At 41.1% G+C, this 19,311-nt stretch overlaps 1 protein-coding gene across 1 annotated transcript in view; it reads left to right on the forward strand.

Annotated features, from left to right (window-relative positions):
- Positions 1-18,433, forward strand: part of CD226 (CD226 molecule) — a 35,083-nt gene extending 16,650 nt beyond the window's left edge. Inside the window, exons 3-6 of the mRNA XM_074877421.1 lie at positions 479-811; positions 15,433-15,544; positions 16,392-16,452; positions 17,729-18,433. Of these exons, the coding sequence (XP_074733522.1) occupies positions 479-811; positions 15,433-15,544; positions 16,392-16,452; positions 17,729-17,836 (614 nt within the window). The 3' untranslated portion in view covers positions 17,837-18,433. The remainder of the gene's footprint in view (positions 1-478; positions 812-15,432; positions 15,545-16,391; positions 16,453-17,728) is intronic.
- The last annotated feature ends 878 nt before the right edge of the window (positions 18,434-19,311 follow it).

Genomic DNA, 19,311 nt, shown 5'->3' on the forward strand with positions numbered 1-19,311 from the left:
GTTTATGAATGGGAGAATTGTAGTTCATAGGCTGGAATGTCTTTTAACATAATTTACTAATGCATGTCCTGAGGGTCACATCAAACCATTTTCTTATTATAATCAGTGTGAAAACAGAGTAAGTCTATCACAAATTTAATTAAACTGGCCCCATAATTTATGCTGTTGAATATTTGCTGAAACTGTTAATAAAACCTTCATGTACTCAAAATGTATAGTGTACTCAAAATGTACAAAAAATATATTGCCTTCGTGCAATGTTATTGCAGCCTCACAGTTCCAGAGACTGTTTTATCTAAATGTGCAGAGAAATATAGTTGTATATAGGTATAAATGATATTTTTCAATATTTCAAATGATTTGAATATCTTTCTGCTGTAAGACAATTTCATTAATATTTACCATACAGGAATTCTTGATACTAAACTTCCCTTGAATGAATTATAAGCAGTTTTTTTGTTTTTGTGTTTTTCAACAGATGCTTTTGAAGTATCTGCAAAACAAACTAATCCCGTGTTTGCCAAGCCAGGACGAAATGTTGCTCTTACTTGCCCTCATAAAATTGGAGATTCAGTGCAGCAAGTGATGTGGGAAAGGATTAAAGCAGATCAGGTAGATACCATTGTTCTGTGCAACCCGTCAGGAAAACAAAGCTTTGGTTCAGATTTCAAAGAGCGTACACTGGTGGATTGCTCTGATCAGGCAAACTCCATGACTGTCATTCAAAACATTACAGCCTCTGACTTTGCAACATACCGCTGTGTGGCTACTGGAAGAAACACAACCTACGTGAAGACTTATACTGTGGCTGGTAAGTAAAGGAGGAAGTGGTAAACATTTTAATAATAGCACCTTCTGAGGCATTAACACTTTTACCCATATAAAATAACTCTTCAGTAACAAGTAAGGATTTATTTAAATACCACATTCTAATTAACTGCATGTAAAAGATAGCAAAGTTAAAAGTTAATCTTGTTTCCACAGAAAGAAGCTGATTTTAAGCTTGTCTGATCTCATTGTAGGACTTTAGACCTGTTTGTGAGAAACTGGTTTGGTGTTAGGAAGGAGATGCTTTGGAAGAGGAGAGACTGCCTGAGTTTGCGGGAGAGGTGGACATTCTCCCAGAGAAGGCATGAGAGGAATTCCCCATTAGCACAGTTCACCACAGGGTCCCTGGGGCAAGACCTATCCTCCAAGAAGGCAAAGAGCACACTCTCAGCTGAAAATGTAAAATTTTATAAGCTGGCCTCTACTTTATTCATGTAAGGTGTTTCTTCAGGGGGAGCTGAAAAACTCTCTAGGTTTTGCTGTGACTATTGTCACAGTGTTTGATTATAATGGAAGCTTAGGTCCCCACACGTAGACACTTAAAATAAAATTTCTCAAACTGTGAGCTGAATCCCACCTTTACTTCTATTTTCTGTTACGACTGAAAAAAAACCCAGAACAACCCAGACTCAGTTTTGGTTCTTGATGCATTTTGAAGATATGGTTCTTGTAACACCCCGGTTCTTCTTCTGCATCATTCAGTCCAGCTTTTGTTGTAGTGCCTTTGTTCCTGGTAATACATGAATGTTAGTAGATACTTCTTTGGCAATACTAAGAGCTGTAGCATGGGGTATAAAATTTCAGAATATGCTTAATCTGTGATATGGATAATTAAGAAGTGAAGAATGCACTCAGGGGAAAAAATTGCTGGCCTGTTTTACTCTGAATACTTGACAACAAAAGTCCATGAAATTGAACATGAATGTGATAAGAAAAGAGGTACCAGGATAAAAATTCCTCTCACCTCTGACAATTTTAAACATTCAAATTTCAGAATGTTGACTGTTTTCATATAATCAAGCATACCCAAATTGTAGACCAATAGAAATCTTTTCTGTATACTCCAAGTGCAGTGCTTCTCAAAATGAAGGCATATAATGAGTTGCAAAAAATACAGTAACTTTAAAAATTACCAGTCCTACCTACACAAAGTATTTCTTCTCCAAAAGAAGAGTTTAGTTTCCACGCTTCTTTTGCTTTTGAAGCAAATCTTATTTACAACTTTTAGTTCTAACAATGCCAGCATAGTTATGCCTGTATATTGGAGAAAAAAAAGGTATTGAAAAACCATTGAAGAAGCTGAAGTACAGTATGATTCAGAAAACACCCCATTGTCTCCCTTTGAAGCCCTCTGTATTATGAAGTGCATTTTGTTGAATTTTCATTTATTCCAAAGGAAGCGAAGTGTCAAGGATTTCCAATTATTTCTCTTTAAAGTTTGGCACTGTTTCATAGCACTATTAATATTTCTAGTGAGATATGGAGAAACACTAAGGGGAAAGGAACAATAGGTCAGGTGTCAGCTCCCACCACACCTTGTGGCATAGCCAGTGAAGTCTCTCACAAATTCATGAGTGACTTACTCTTCCTGATGCAACAGCTGTGGCTTGAATAAAACAAGTGATGACAGAAACTTGCTACGCTATGTTTTTGTGTATGTTCTATCAGTTCAGTCATGTCATTTTCTTTGGCTTAGCATTACAGCTAAGCCACACTCTAGCTTGGATTTGCTACCAAACTCTTCCAATGTTTTTAGTCTGTTGATGTGATTCTGCATGGGTACTGCAATTTTTCTCACCTTGCCCAGTTCCAGAGATGTTTTGAAATGCTGAGTCTAGGAACTGGGAGGATAGCTGCACTGTAAACAGTCACAGAGAAAACTCTTTTTATGTTGAGAGAGAGTAAGAGGAAAAATAAGAACCTCTTTTTTTTTTTTTTTTTTTTTTTTTTGAGAAGCTGTTATTGAGAAGACCCTGAGAATTTTTGAAGAGGAGGAATCTTGGGTGAAAGATGGTAGAAATAAGAGTACAGGATTATTTACAGAACTGGCAATAGTTCCAAAACTGCTGATTCTGAGAGGTGGTACAGTAGAAAGAAGCAGCTTGCTTCTTGTCTAAAGATGGCTGTATTTTTTCAAGGAAAAACAGCATGGAATTCCTATGAAGAAATAAGGGAGAGAGGAAGGAATTCAAGTATCAGGAAGGCCTGTGTTATTCTTGTAGTTGTATCAGTAGAAGTCAGCATGTTGTATTTAATGTTTTCCAACATCAGTAGAAATAAAACCATGAGATCCATTCAATGGCACTGTTTGTCTGTTCTCTCCCACTAAATATTGTGATTGTTGATTTCCAGCTGCAGTGGGACTTCTGTAAGTCTTTTTTAACCTACATAAAGCAACATGTTTATGTAAAGTAGTGTAGCTTTTGTTGGACAACACAGAAAAAGAAGGCTGAATATTACATAATTATATAATGTGTTCAAGAGACTTTGGATTAATTTCTGAGGTGTTCATCATATTTCTCCTTTTAAAAATTCTATTAATATGGAGATTGTTGATATTACCAGATTCCACATCTGAACCCATTTCTGACTTTCACTTACCATGCTTTTTCCTTTGATCAGATTTCTTTTTCTGAGCATGTTCTTGAGGGAAGCAGACTTACAATCTGTGTATTGTTTTGGTAGATGCTTGGGAATGAAGGGGAGATGTCATATGAAAGAACTGAAAAATTAGCAGGATTGAAAAAGAAATGCTTATTACATCCTGAAGACCTAGCCATTTTTAGAAAGATTTAGTAAGTCTTTTTCTTGCTTTAAGAGAAAGTGGGATAGCAAACTCTCTCAGACAAAGTAAAATAGAAACATTTTGTGTCTCTGTGTTCCCACTAGATCTGAAAAACTGGTTGGTGGTTGTATTTAAATGTATGTTCAGGGGTCAGATTTGCATTCTGATTTGTACTAGCACTTTCACCAGCTTTGTTGCCCTGCTCTGGATGCATTCAATACCTTAATAACCTTCTTAAATTGTGGGGCCCAGAACTACACGCAGTACTCCAGGCGAGGTCTCACCAACACAGAATACAGCGGGATAATCTCCTCTTTTGACAGGCTGGTTATGCTGTGTTTGGTGCACCCCAGGATGTGGTTTGCCCTCTCGATGCCAGGGCACAAGATTGACTCATATTGAGTCTAATGTCGACCAGCACCCCCAGATCCTTTTCTGCAGAGCTGCTCTCCAGCCACTCCTCTCCCAATTTATACTTGTGCCCAGTGTCACTCTGTCCCAGGTGCAGAATCTGGCATTTGTTCTCTTCATCCACTAGGCGGGTGACCTTATCGTAGAAGGATATCAAATTGGTTGACAGAACTTTGCCTCTGTGAACCCATGTTGACTGTGCCTTTAAATGTCTTTCAGTAGCACCTGGTATGATCTTCATAGCACCCAGATGAAAAACAGGGGACTAATTGTCCAGTCATCGAGGGTTATCACACAGCCCTTCTGAGCTGGGAGGAGACAGCAGTACTTCTGTGCCATAGAAAACAGACAGAAGATAAGGTTGCAGTAGGGGGTGAGGAGAATTGGGATAGGAGTGAAATTCCTTCATGAACTCATCCAGTATGAACACAAGATATCAAACCATGCCTGTTAGTCTCTACTCAACAAAGCACTTTTCTCTGGGTGTAAATGCATTTATGCTGGATTTCTGCCTTTCAGTTGTAGGCAAAACTATTTCAGTGATGTCTAGTTAGCATACCACATGTGTCAGTTCAGCAAGGCATGTGACAAGCTACATGAAGATCTTTACAGTGCAGTTCAAATCTCTTGTTAAAACAAATAACTGTCTAGCCCATCAGTGCTTCGTCCTCAAAACCAAAGTCAGAGCACTGAAGGTCAAAAACCTTCCCACAAAAAAATTTCAAAACCTTGCAGAGAAAATGCCTAGGGTGTGAAGATGGGGAAGAGAAGGACACATTGTCTAATACTTAACAGAAATTGTACTGATGCTGAAAATACACTTAATAGCCCCCCGTCAGCATATCACCTTTGATGAGAACATAAGAACTAAAGAGACACATGACAAGCCTCTGACATATTTCTGCAAAGTCTTGAATGTTATGTTAAAGTCAGTAATTATAAAAGATTTTGAATAGTTAAAGAAAACAACTGCCTCAGGAGGGCTTTGCTCACTTCAAATCAGAAAAGGCAAAAGGTTGTTGTCGGTTCTAAAAAAAATGTAATGATTTTTCTCATCCAAATTTAACTGACAGCTGATAATCTCAGTGCTCAAACTCATTAACTCAGAGATTATTATCTTGACCTGATAAAACTGAAGGTGAAACTTCAGGAAAATAAAAATGAGGTCTGGAGTGTTTAGACCAAAGGGCAAATATGCTGCTGAAGTCTGGAACTCTATCCAGATTCACCCATCCTCGATAATTAAATACAAGATTTTAAAATTTTTTCTTTGTTGCTTACAGGATATTTCTTCTTCATTTCTGTAAGTACTCACTGTCACAGATAATGATTTTCTGTGGTGGGTAGCTAAACACTTGGGAAAAAAAACACATAATTTTTCCTGAATTTGGACACAACTATATGAACCATCCTGTCATTTTAAGTACTCAGCAGTTGACAACACTCTGGAAGTAAAGTGATTTCATATGTGGTTATAATACAAAATGCATCAGTTTTTGTTATAAGACAGACTTCTCTATTGTGTAACATACCTTCAGCAACGTAAACTTCTGAGAGAATTTTCTTTATCTTTCCAATGAAATAACAATGAATTCAAGGATAAGACCCTTCTGTAATCAGTATTTTTTGTTATCCTTTCCAGTGAGTATATTAATACTAAAGGGGTGTACCTGAGAAAGTCTTAAGTGGTATTCAGCAAACACAGCCAGATAAGAAGCTGTGAATCTTTTTGATCCAGGAGAGAAAAGCCATCTAGACATGGCTCAGCAGCTGGTTAGCTGGGATTACTGTCATTAGTGATACTGATTGTTTTCTTTTGCCTATGAACTGAGCACGTAACTTTCTTGTCTACCCAGAATGAAAGCTCTTTGGGGCAGCTGTGGTTTCATCTTCAGATGCTATCTTCCTCTGTACAGTGAGCAGAACATTAAAGAGGGACTAAGCTAAAGACAGTTTTTATCCTCTGTTCACCAATGAATTGCTAGTGTTTATCTGAAATGCAAGAAACAAGTTTGTGGCCATATGACCACCATCTTGTGTAATAAGTAATACAAGAGGCATTACTCCTTTTCCATCCCAGGGCATCCTTACATTTTTGTACTTCTTGTTCTGTTTTACTCCTACATGTTGAGAAACTAAAGAACATGAGGGAAATATTTGTTCTTCTGTAGGTAACTGGACAGAGTCACACCCAATGTTTGCCTCATCAAGACATTGCTGACACACAAGGTCATTTGAGACTGCTAGAAGTTGGTAAGATGTCTGGCTAGGATGATTCCTGTAGTTGCTGATATGTTAGCCACAAATACACTATGTACAGAAATGTCTATTACATAGTATTTGTGTTTGCTTGCTTTTTGTTCTATTAGTCTCAAGTTTGCAGAGTGCTAGTGCAAGGATGCAGCAGAGAAACAGGAAGTGCGGCACTGTGGTGGGGCTGCAAAAAGCTGTTTTGAAAGTTCAGTGGTTTAACACACATGGGTTTTTTTAATGCTACCACTAACCAAATTCAGAATTGTGACAAGAGGAAAATTCATAAGTGTTTTAAATGCATGTTAACTGTACTGAGGACTTGTGTTGTGGACTTCCTGTGTGACTTTGAGTATACAAACTCTGTTATTTCCTCTAGCTTTTTTCACTGCAAAAATGAGAATAAGATCACATTACCTCTCCACAAACTTGAGCACCATAAGACTATATTGACTTATACCTTAAAGCCATTGTCCTGCCTGTCTCTACCCTTCAGATATTACATGTTGTTCCTTAGCTTCATTTGAAGATGTGACTCCATACTGAAGAAGTCAATGTGTTTTAACAAAGTTACTATAAATGTAACTTTTCCTGCCTTGGTTATAAATCTCAAAAAAAACATTTCTGCTTAGGCTAGAACAAATAAGGTGGGTTTCCTGACATCCATCATCAAAGCATATACAGTACTAGGTTATTAAAAATAGGTGATCACAATGGGAAATATTACTATTATTTCCCCCTTCCCTTTCTGTCCTGTTAAACTGTCTTTATCTCAACCCATGAATTTTACTTTTTTTTTTCCCAATTCTCTTCCCCATGCCACTGGCTGGGGGGGAGTGAATGAGTGTGGCTGTGTGGGGCTTAGCTGCCTGCTAGTGTTCAACAACAACAGTCCTTTTTGATGCCCAGCATGGGGCATGAAGGGTTGAGATAATGACAGATCTGACCAGAGCGTGTTAAAAGAAATTTTGTTATAAACATTCAATATATTAGTTTAATAGTTGCTGGCCACAGTGTTGATTTATTTGCTCTCAGAGTTGTTGTGCTTGTTCTCAGAGTTGCGTTGTCTGGATGTTCCCTGTTGTGCTGTTTATCACCTCTGGGGGCTGCATTAAGGTTATCATTTTGCTGTACTGTGTGACATTGGCTTATGATATGCTAAAATTGATGGTCATGAGACTAATCCGGTATTTGTACTCATCATTGCCTTCATCTCCGTATATCAGGAGCCATCTATTGGAAACTATTAATAATTACACCTTTCACCTTTTATCCTTGGAGACCCAATCTATGGGGAAGATACGTTCCTCCATCTCCCCCTTCTCCTCCAGGGTAATTACAACAGCTCTTGAGAATTTTGGATATCCATGGGGTGTTCAAACAAGCATATTCCTATTGTTATGTCTCCTGAATGTGTTTTAGGTCTTGTTTAGGGTTAAACAACTGCTTAAGAATACCACACAGAGATCTGCCCCGAGACTGGATAATTACAAGTGGCAGGGTGTGTGGGATAGTATGGCCAAGTGCCTAGGACAGTCACCACCTCCAATGTTTTGGAATTTCACCCCCGAACAAGTGCAGAATCCTGAAAAACGAGTAAAATATTTGGAAAAAGTATGCTGTCACCCTGTCAATTCCAGAGAGACACAAATCACTGCACTGTGCTGAGGTCTGGCCCATACCTACCAAGCCCTGTTCAACACTATTCAGTACCCTCAAGGGGAAGAGAAGGTCTCTGGATCTGATGACAAAATGACAGGCACTGCAATTACTCCAACTGTGGTGACAGGCATTGCAGCTATGCAAACCCCAGCAACAGGCACTGCAGCTGAACCCAACAATCAAGCCATGCTGGTATCAGTTGCCCCTATACTCAAGAAGAAATACTGGAAGTGGAAGTCAGCTTGTTTGGCAAGGGATAAAGGAGCTTCTTCTAAGAGGGAGCAGGAAGAATTGGATGAGGTAGACTACTCCAAAGCAGGGCTATCATGAGAAACATGATAGGAGGAAGAAGAGAGACAGCTGCTGCTCAGGGAAGAGGAAGAACTCTTAAATGAGGCAGTAACCGCATGATCCCTATCCCTGAGTGAGCTGCAAGATACAAGATAATATTCAGCCATTATGCAGCAAACACATTGTCACCTGGCTGCTCCAGTGTTGGGTTAATGGGGACGGTAGCCTGGAATTAGAGGGTAGGGAAGCCAAACAGCTGGGATTCCTTTCTAGAGAAGGGGGCATTGACAAAACAATTGGAAAAGGGATGTAAGTTCTCTGTCTCTGAAGGTGTCTCCTGTCAGGCATGAAGGAAAGGTACCGCTTCAAGGAATATGTTATATGTCACCCAGGAAAGTGGACCACCCACCATGGAGAAAGGTATCCAGTACCTGAGGGAATTAGCCATGTTGGAGGTGATTTATGATGACCTGGACAACAAACAGTTATCCAAAGATCCGGATGAAGTCAGGTGTACATGACCCATGTGGCAGAAGTTTGTATGGAGTGCACCATTGTAGTATGCCACCTCTTTGGCAATAATGACCTGGAAAGACAGAGAAGGACAGACAGTGGATAAATTGTCTGGCCAATTCCAGCAAATATGAAGAAAGTTTCTCTTGCTCCCTCATCTCGCCTGTGGAGAAACTCAAAGAGATAGATCCTACTCCTCACCTGTATGGACTGGTATCTCAGCTATTAGGAGTAAGAGTTCCTCTGCTCAGGAGAGAGGATCTAGTGGATACACACCACAGGCCACCCTGTGGTTTCATCTCTGTGACCATGGAGAGGAAATGAGGAAGTGGGATAGAAAATAGACCTCAACCCTAGAGGCATGGGTATGTGAGTTGCAAGGTAAAACTGTATTGGGTTTGTTTGTGGTGGGGTTTTGGTAATGGGGGAGGGGCTACAGAGGTGGCTCCTGTGAGAAGCTTCTCAAAGCTCCCCCAGCTCCAAGTGGGACCTGCCTCTGGCCAAGGCCGGGCCAATTAGAGACGGTGGCTGCACCTCTGTGATAACATATTTAAGAAGGGGAACCTGAAAGAATGAGGGGTTGTGAGTGAGATACCTATGCAAACACTGAGGTCAGCTGAAAAAAGGAGGAGGAAGGGGGGGAGATGCGCTGGGGCAGAGACCCCCCTGTAGCCCATGGTGAGAGGGCAGGCTGTGTCCCTGCAACCCATGGAGGTCCACGGTGGAGCAGATGCCCACCTGCAGCCTGTGGAGGACCTCACACTGGAGCAGTTGGCTGCTCCCAAGGAAGACCGGGACTCTGAGGGAAGCCCCTGCTGGAGCAGTCTGCTGATGGAAGGACTGCAGTGGGGACCCACGCTGGAGCAGCTGCAGCCCCTGGGAAGGACTCACATCGACAGAGATCATGGAGAAGTGTCTCCTGTGGGAGGTACCACATGGTGGAGCAGGGGTAGAGTGTGAGGAGTCCTCCCCCTGAAGAAGAAGTAGCAGGAACAACAGGTGATGAACTGACCACAGCCCCCATTCTCTGCTCCCCTGCACCGCTGGAGGGGAGGAGATAGAGAAACTGGGAACAATGCTGAGCCTGAGAAGAAGGGAATGGGGAAGGTGTTTTTAAGATGCGGTTGTTTTTCTCAATATCCTTCTCTGATTTGATTGGTAAATTAGTGGTGTTGGTGGTAGTGTTCAAATTAAATTGATGTTCTTTTTTCAAAAACAGAGTCTGTCTTTTGCCCATGGCCATAATTGGTGAGTCACCCCTCCCTGTCCTTGTTAGGATTCCCAAGTCTTTTGTTATATTTTCTCCTTCTCATCCCACTTGGGAGGAGGAATAAGTGAGGGGCCGTGTGGTGCCCAGTTGACCTCTGGGTTTAAACCACAACAAAAACAATCTCAAAAGGGGGTTCTTCTGGGAAAATTGCTGCTCTAGTCTCCAGTGGGCTGTTCTCCAGACAGAGTAGAAGGGCTGATCTTACTCCTGATCTTGATGAAGGGACTTCTGATTTGTATTTACAAGAAGTGAATAGTGAGTACTGTGACCAGGATTAGAGGGGTCCTGCCACCAGCCAGGTGGAGGAAAGAGACAACTGGGATTACTGGATTGTGTGGATTCAATGGCCTGGCACATCAGACTGACAGGACTATAAGGCTCTGGTGGACACCAGTGGACAGTGTACCCTAATGCCATCAAACTATAAAGGGGCAGAACCTACCTGCGTTTCTGGAGTGACAGGGGGATCCCAAGAGCTAACCGTACTGGAGGCAGAAGTGAGCCTGACTGGGAATGAGTGGTAAATCCACCCCATTGTGTCTGGCCCAGAGTCTCCGTGTGTCCTTGGCATAGTACTTCAAGAGAGGGTATTTCAAGGACCCATGTGGAGGTTTGAACTCAGCCGGCAGCCAGATGTCACATGGCCGGCCGTTCACCTCCCCCCCCCCCCCCCCCCCCCGCCTCTGATGAAACAGTGGGGAGGGACAAAAAGAAGAGAATTCGTAGGTTGAATAAAAAGAAAGAATTTACTAAATATAATGAGAGAACAACAGTAACAACAGTGAGTCCAAAAAGAAATGAGTAAAATGCAGCAGTGGCTTACCGAGTGTGGCGACTGCCCCCCCACAGCAACAAGACCCGACGAGCAGATGGCGCGAGCCCAAGTCCTAGTGAAAGCCCGTGTGAGAGAGAGCCTGCCCACCTATATCCCTCGGCATGACATCACATGGTATGAAATACTCCAATGAAAATTAACTCCATCCTGGTCAAAACCAGGACAACCCAAAAGGGTATCAGTGGATCTTTGGTATAGCTGCCTTGGAGATGGAGGAAATTAAACAGCTGTCGACCTTGTCTTGTCTCTCACAGGACCCTTTTGTTGTGGGGTTGCTGAGGTTCGAAAAACAATGGGTGCCAACTGTTACTACAGTGGTGAACTGGCAGCAATATTGCACAAACTGAAACTCCCTGATTCCCATCCATAAGCTGATTCGTTGACTGGAGAGCCAAGGATTGATCAGCAAGACTCACACCCCCTTTAACAGTCCCATATGGCCAGCCCGAAAGTCTAATGGAGAGTGGAGACTAACAATAGACTATCATGGCCTGAATGAAGTCACTGAGTGCTGCTGTGATGGACATGCTAGAACTTCGATACTAACTGGAGTCAAAGGCAAACAAGTGGTACACCACAACTGGTATTGCTAATGTGTTTTTCTCAATCCCTTTGGCAGCAGAGTACAGGCCATGGTTTGTTTTCACTTGGAGGGGAGTTCAGTACACCTGGAACAGACTGCCCCAGGGGTGGAAACAAAGCCCCACCCCCCCCCCATTTGCCATGGGCTGATCCAGACTGCACTGGAACAGCGTGAAGCTCTGGAACACCTACAATACATTGATGACATCATTGCATGGGGCAACACAGGAGAAGAAGTTTTTGAGAAAAGGGAAAAAATAGTACAAATCCTTCTGAAAACTGGTTTTGCATAAAAAGAAGTAAGGTCAAGGGACCTGCACAGAAGATCCAGTTTTTGGGAATAAAATGGCAAGATGGACATTGCCAGATCCCAATAGACATGATCAACAACATAACAGCTATGTCTCCACCAATTAGCAAGCATTCTTAGGCATTCTGGAGAATGCATATTCCAACTTACAGTCTGATTGTAAGTCTTCCCTATCAAGTGACTCAGAAGAAAAACAATTTCAAATGAGGCCCTGAACAAGGATAAACCTTTGAACAAATTAAATGGGAGATAGTTCATGCAGTAGCCTTTGGGCCAGTTTGGGCAGGACAAGATGTTAAAAAATGTGCTCTAGACTGCAGCTGGGGAGAATGGCCCTACCTGGAGCCCGTGGTAGAAAGCATCAGGGGAGACTCGAAGTCAACCCTTGGAGTTTTGGAGTTGGGGATACAGAGGATCCGAGGCCTGTTATACTCCAACTGAAAAAGAAATATTGGCAGCATATGAAGGGGTTCAAGCTGCTTTGGAAGTGGCTGGTACTGCAGCACAGCTCCTCCTGGCACCCTGAATGCTGGTTGATCAAATGGAGGGTCTCCTCTTACACGTTATGCAACTGATGCTACATGAGGTAAGTGGGTTGCACTGATCACACACTGGGCTTGAAGAGGAAACCCCAGTTTCCCAGGAATTCTGGAAGTAATCACAGACTGGTCAGAAGACAAAGATTTCTGAATATTGCCGGAGGAGGAGGCGATACATGCTGAAGAGACCCCGCTGTATAATGAACTACCAGGAAATGAAAAGCAATATGCTCTATCCACTCATGGGTCCTGTTGTATTGTAGGAAAAAAATCAAAAGTGGAAGGCTACTGTGTGAAGTCCCATGTGACAAGTTGCAGAAACTGATGAAGGACAAGATGAATCGAGTCAGTTTGCAGAAGTGAAAGCTATCCAGCTGGCCTTAGATATTGCTGAAGAAGAAAAATGTCCAGTACTTTATACTGACTCATGGATGTTGGCAAATACTCTGTTGGGGTGGCTACAGCAATGGAAGCAGACCAACTGTCAGCACAGAGGTAAACCCATCTGGGCTACGGAATTATGGCAAGATATTGCTGCTTGGGTAAAGAACCTAGTTCTTAAAGTACTGTCCTGGTTCAGCTAGGATAGGGTTAAGTTTCCCCAGCAGTGGGGAGGGAGCTCTAGCTGGGTTATTCAATACCATGCTGACGTCACGTCTGGGCGCCCAAGCACGGGAAAGAGCAGGGAAAGAGCAGGGATGGCCTTTGTGCGGTTTGGTCCCCTCACAGCTGTATCCTTGCTGTATACCTCTTGTTCTGTTCATTACTGTTATTATTGTTCGGTTTTTTGCTGTTACACTGTTGTATTAAAACTCCCCTTATCTCAACCCTGGGGTTTGTATTTCACTCCCTGCCCTGTCCGGTACGAGGGTGGGGGAGGGGCAGCGGCAGTGTGGTCTCGAGTCCCGGCAGGGCCTAAACCACCACAAGTACGCTAAGAGTCAGGCCACCGAAGAGCATCAAAACAACCAACAGGTAGATCAGGCTGCTAAGACTGAAGTGGCTCAGGTAGATCTGGACTGGTGACATAAGGGTGAATTATTTATAGCCCAATGGGCCAATGACACCTCAGGCCTTCAAGAAAGAGATGCAACATACAGATGGGCTTGTGATCGAGGGGTAGACTTAACCATGGACACTATTGCACATGAATGTGAAACTTGTGCTGCAATCAAACAATCCAAGCAGTTAAAGCCTCTTTGCCTGAAATATAGATATAGGGATGTGATGTACTGGAAGTGCTCTTCTCCCGCATAGGGAAGCCTGACAGATTGATTATACCACACTTCCGCAAACCCACCAAATCAAGTGCCATATGTCTACAACGGTGGAAGCAGCCACTGGGTGGTTGGAAACATATCCCTTGCCTAATACCATCACCCGGAATACTACCTTGGGCCTTGAAAAACAAGTCTTATGACAAGATGACGCCCCAGAAAGAATTGAGTCAGACAGCGGAACTCATTTCCAAAACAATCTCATAGACACCAGGGCCAAAGAGCATGGCATGGAGTATGGCCTATCATGCACCATCCTCCAGAAAAATCTAACAATACAATGGACTGTTAAAGACTACACTGAGAGCAAAGGGTGCTGGGACATTTAAAACATTGGGATACATATTTAGCAAAAGCCACCTGGTTAGTCAACACTAGGGAATCTGCCAATCAAACTGACCCTGCCCAATCCAAACTTTTACATTTGGGGATAAAGGAACTTTGTCCCCTTTTACGAAGGGGATAAAGTCCCTGCAGTGCACATAAAAATTATGCTGGGGAAGACAGTCTGGCTTACTCCTGCTTCAGTCAAAGGCAAACCCATTCATGGGGTTGCTTTTGCTCAAGGATCTGGGTGTGCTGGGTGGGTAATGCAGAAGGATAGGGAAGTCTGATGTGTACCTCAACAGGATTTGATTCTGGCTGAGAATAGCCAATGATTTGAATTGTATGATGTTAATTGCTATATAATACTGTGTGTCATCACTACTATGGTTGTTACATGCCATATCAATGGTATTATAGTAAAAATTACCCAGATTAATGAAGAATGAACCTTGATGAAACTGGGTAAAGTGCAGCAATGATAGAGCTGAAAAAGTGCAGCAATGATGGAACCAGAACTGGCTTCAGCATGCAGCAATCCAACATCACACACCATCTCTCCTGCCCTGAAGGACTACTACGACAGATGGAGCCCAAACTCATGGACTAAATGATGGGCAGATATTTTAGAGGGCTGGCCCATAGACTAAGGGAATCATAGCTGTGTGTGTATATCAAAAAGATAGGAAGGAATGTACTGGAGAGTGTGGGACCTGGGCATGATGTAAATGGTATACAATAAGGAGTGGATATTGTCCTGGTTTCAGCTGGGATAGAGTTAATATTCTTTCTAGTAGTTGGTACAATGCTGTGCTTTGGATTTAGGATGAGAATAATGTTGATAACACACTGATGTTTTAGTTGTTGTTAAGCAGTGTTTACACTTAGTCAAGGACTTTTCAGCTCCTCACATCACTGCACCAGTGACTAGGCTGTGGGGGCACAAAAAGCTGGGAGAAGACATAGACAGGACAGCTGACCTAAACTGACCAAAAGGATATTCCATACCATGTGATGTCATGTCAGTATATAAACTAGGAGGAAAGCTGGCCAGAGGCCACTGCTTGGGAAGTGTCTGGGCATCAGCTGGCAGGTGGTGAGCAATTACATTGTGCATCACTTGTTTTGATATTTTAATTCCATTATTATTATTACTTTTATTATTATTATTATTTTACCTTCCTTTTCTGTGCTATTGAACTGTCTTTATCTCAATCCATGAATCCTACTTCTTTTTCCTCATTCTTTCCCCCCATCCCACTGGGTGGGGGGAGCGAGTGAGTGGCTCTGTGGTCCTTAGTTGCCAGCCAGGGTTAAACCACGACAGCTCTGTTCACTCACCTTTGGTCATCCCAGTCACAACGTTCATAAGAGCTAATTCAGCATAACACAGGCATTTTAGAAATGAGGAAATGGTTGTGAGATCTGAATTTTGAGCATTAGCTGTCATGCAATAATGTCTCTACATAATCATTGATTTTCAACATAGTTTGTCATAAAAAGTTCATGATGGTTTATAAAAATACTAATTATATTTATTACAATTGTATTTTAGCAACTTGGGATCACAGATGGTTTATTGTCTACATAGCTGGAGGAATTTCTGCTGCTGTCTTACTGTTAGTTTTCCCTCTGATCTTCTGCATCACCACTGCTTATCACAAAAAGTGAGTAACAAACCAATTTGCTTAATATACTGAAGCAGGTAAGTATGAAGGTGTTAACAGGTCATCCTACTATCCTCTTCAGAACCAATTAAAAATAGGTAGATGTGAAAATTGAATTTTCTTGCCAAAATTTTGAAAACTTGAAAAAAACTAATCAATTTACAGCCTATGAAAAAAGAGACATTTTCTTTTTTTTTCTTTTATTCTCATTAGAAAAACAAATTACTGAAGTTCCTTAGTCAGCTAAATGTTTACAGTGGTATTAGCTGAAATTTCATGCCAAGGGTGATTTGTCAGGAATAACATAAAACTAGGCATTGGCTCTTCATTTTTTGTGCATAGAGAAAGACAGGTGACATCCTGAGTTTTTCTACATCTTCTAGCATTTTTTGTCTTCTGATTTTATGTTCCAAATTTGCTCACAGCTGGATCCAAACTAACAGTTTAAACCATTATCTAAGTCTGCTGTATTCCTTGCCAAATATACACTACTGGTCTGATCCAGAATCTCTGCTTCCAATGAAAAGAAATAGTGAGTAGAAAAACCTCATTTCTTCCCCTACCACAATATATGAGGCTGCTGGAACTTGTTAGCAATATATTATTTTATTTGCTCCTGAATCAAAGGGCCTTTTTATCTGTGCCCAGGCTTTTATGAAACAATGTTAATCTCATGCATGTTACAGTTTACAAGTCAGAGGAAAGACTACTTGGATTCTTATAGTATTGATAGTGGGAAAGTAAGCAATACCAGCATTATCTCTTGTATGCTGGAATTAGATATTTTGAACTATCATGCATGATGCAGTTCCCTCCACTGTGTTTCTGACTGAATGTGTTTCATCAGAAAGAAAAGGAAGAGGATCACAGAGGACTTATCAAAAGCTGTATACTCTACTCAGACCTTGGTAAGATCAGCTGGAGAGCTGGAATTTACTCATATTTTGTATTGTATATTTCTTAACATCTTTCTCTTCTGTATCTGCTCTTTATATACCTTGAATCTTATAGTCTAACCTTAAACTATACAGACAGGAAAATTTGAGTATTTTAAAGAATGATTTTCGCTGTTCACTATTTTTTGATGAATATTCTTTAATGTTTAACAGCTACATTTAGAGACTCAACTGTGTGTCAGGTTATTAACAAATTAGCTCTTTCGGTTTGCTACTTTTTGTATTATTTGTGTATTATTAATACCTTTTTTCCTTAAGTCACTACCTGTAAAAATGAGGCAAAAAATTGTATCCTGTGGTGCTCTTTGTCTTTATCTATTTCTTCTAGTTCAGCTTCACTATAATTCATAGGAACAGGTATTTCAGTGCTTCTCCTTTCTTTTTGTATTGTAATAATCAATGTTTTGGAGCTCTGAGTCTTTTTTTTTCACCCATTAATAATCCATTTCAAGGCCTGAAGTTTAGAAGTGGAAAGATAGGAGCCAAATTCACTGCTCCTGCCTTGTGTCTTCATACCCTAATTTGGGGTATAAAGTTATGCTGTGCTTAGGGAAATGACCCCATTTTCACAGTGGGTGTGAGACTCTGGCTTTCCACTTATCTATTCCCAGATGTCACTTCTGTATGATGCAACAGTGAACTCCACTTTTGATATGTCCTTTTAAAGTCCTTTGACCTCCTGCCATTTCCATTTCTCTCATTCTGACTGTTGGAGTACTGTTTGTACGAGAATGAAGCTCTTCCTAGGCTGACCGTAGGCTAGAGACTAGCCATTTGCTTCAGATATCACCTTTCCTCCCATGCCAGTTAACCAATTAATGACATGACTAATTCTTAGCTTGGTCAATAACTTTAGAGTAATTCATGTTTTAACACTGATATAGGAGAAACTACTTCAGTATCTGAAATGTGTATGTGAGGGGAAGGGGTCATCCCACCAGGCACGTGATGTGGGACAGCTGAGAAACATATTCAAGGTGCAACTCCTTTTTTCATACAACTTGAACTTGAAACATATTAATAGAAAACAAGAACACAAAAAATATTTTGATTGATGGCTGAATAATCACAATAACAGATCAACATAGGAGGAAAATTTGCTGGTTTTCTCCTTTTTCAAACTTGTAGCTGTTTTGAGAAAAGTCCTTCAAATTTTTCGTTTGTTTGGTTTTTAATGTGTTTCTAACCTGCTAACAGTTATGGAAGATGCAATTTTCATGTCACACAGAACACAGAAAGAAGAGAAGAATCATCACTTGAACAGGCAGAGGAGATTTATGTCAACTGGAAAAATGTCTCACACAAACCTAAGGAAAGACCATTAGATTTTTCCTGAAGAATGAAGTAACCAAAGCACAGGTTTGCAGCTTATATCTGCAGCTTAGACTTTATTTTTTTTCCACTGGTGAGACGTGGAAGGTCAAACTGGCTGATCTGGCTGGACAGTCAACCTGGGCCAGGTTACACCAGGTGTGTCTGTGTTGTATTGCAGCCTGCAGCATTGACGTATCCTTTGATTCATATGTAGAATTAAAGATTATTTGTACTTCTAGAATTTAAACATTTTTACCCAGTAGGTATACTTTTAAGTAAGAATTTTAGAACAGCTCTGATATGTGGAGTGGAGCTGCATAAGTTTACGTAAAATTAATTGGGTCTGAGAAATCTGTGTCTGAGAAGTCTATGTGACAGGGTGAGAAAGAAAATGTGCTCAATGTTGTCTACATCCATGAGTTTTGCATTTCAAATTGAGAACTCTATAGAATAATAAATTTCCATGATTTTCACACAGGAGGTGTTATTTTGCTGCTGGGCAAAGAGTACTATTCAACTGACAAAAGTAGATATATCAGGGATCTTTGAACCTAGATTTAAAAGTATGAACAGAAGCTTGCTATCTGACAGCTGTGTGGTTTTACAGGATTCTTACCACTCACCACAGTGGTTATTTCAGCACTTTCTATTTGGGGATGGAATATAAGTATAGCCCCTGCTCTCCTCTCTCCCTCCTTCCCCCCCACCATTTCCTCCATGCCCAGGAGAAAACAAAACATGAAGACTCTGTCACTGTCAAGTTATATTTAATAATAATTTATTATAAGGTTTAGTTGCACAAAAAATAAATGAGAACATGAAAGATACATGAATAAATGATGCAAAGCAGAAAAAAGCATGACTGGGAACATTTACAAAACAATACACATACATATGTAGTTGTATGTGTGCGTATGTATATATTCTGCTGAAACCTACAGAAGAAACCACACAGAAATTGAACAGACAAAAAAAAATATCCTTAAACAGAACTAGAAGGCAGACCTGAGAATTAGGATCTACACATCTTTTGGCCTTTTACAAATCTGCTGTATTACTGTGGACAAAATCCCAGTAGATGAAGGTGTTACCTTGATGGCTGATAATCATATATGTCTATATACTACAGACTGTGTGCCTGGACCACCTATGCTTGATTCCCCTTTTCTCTTGAAGCATTAGTGAAAGTGTTGCTGAATATGGGTTTGGTTTTTTTTCTTTTTTTGGAAAGGGGTTGGGAGGGAGGCATCATGAGTCTGCCTACAGATCAGTTACTGGTTCCACTTGGCTGATTAGAAAGGACCATCAACAGTCTGACAGTGAAAAGCACATTTTGCATAGCCTTCTCCAATGGAAAGCTCTCTTCATGTGCACAGGAAAATAGGAGTCTAGGTTCTTCTGAGAATAATGCAGACACAAGGCTTCTCTGAACTATTTGAGCAATAATAGCATTGTGTGGTTATCCTATACTTCAGCTAAAAATCTAAAATCCTAACC

The sequence above is a fragment of the Strix uralensis genome, chromosome 1 (genome assembly GCF_047716275.1).
Source record: "Strix uralensis isolate ZFMK-TIS-50842 chromosome 1, bStrUra1, whole genome shotgun sequence".
NCBI lineage: Eukaryota > Metazoa > Chordata > Aves > Strigiformes > Strigidae > Strix > Strix uralensis.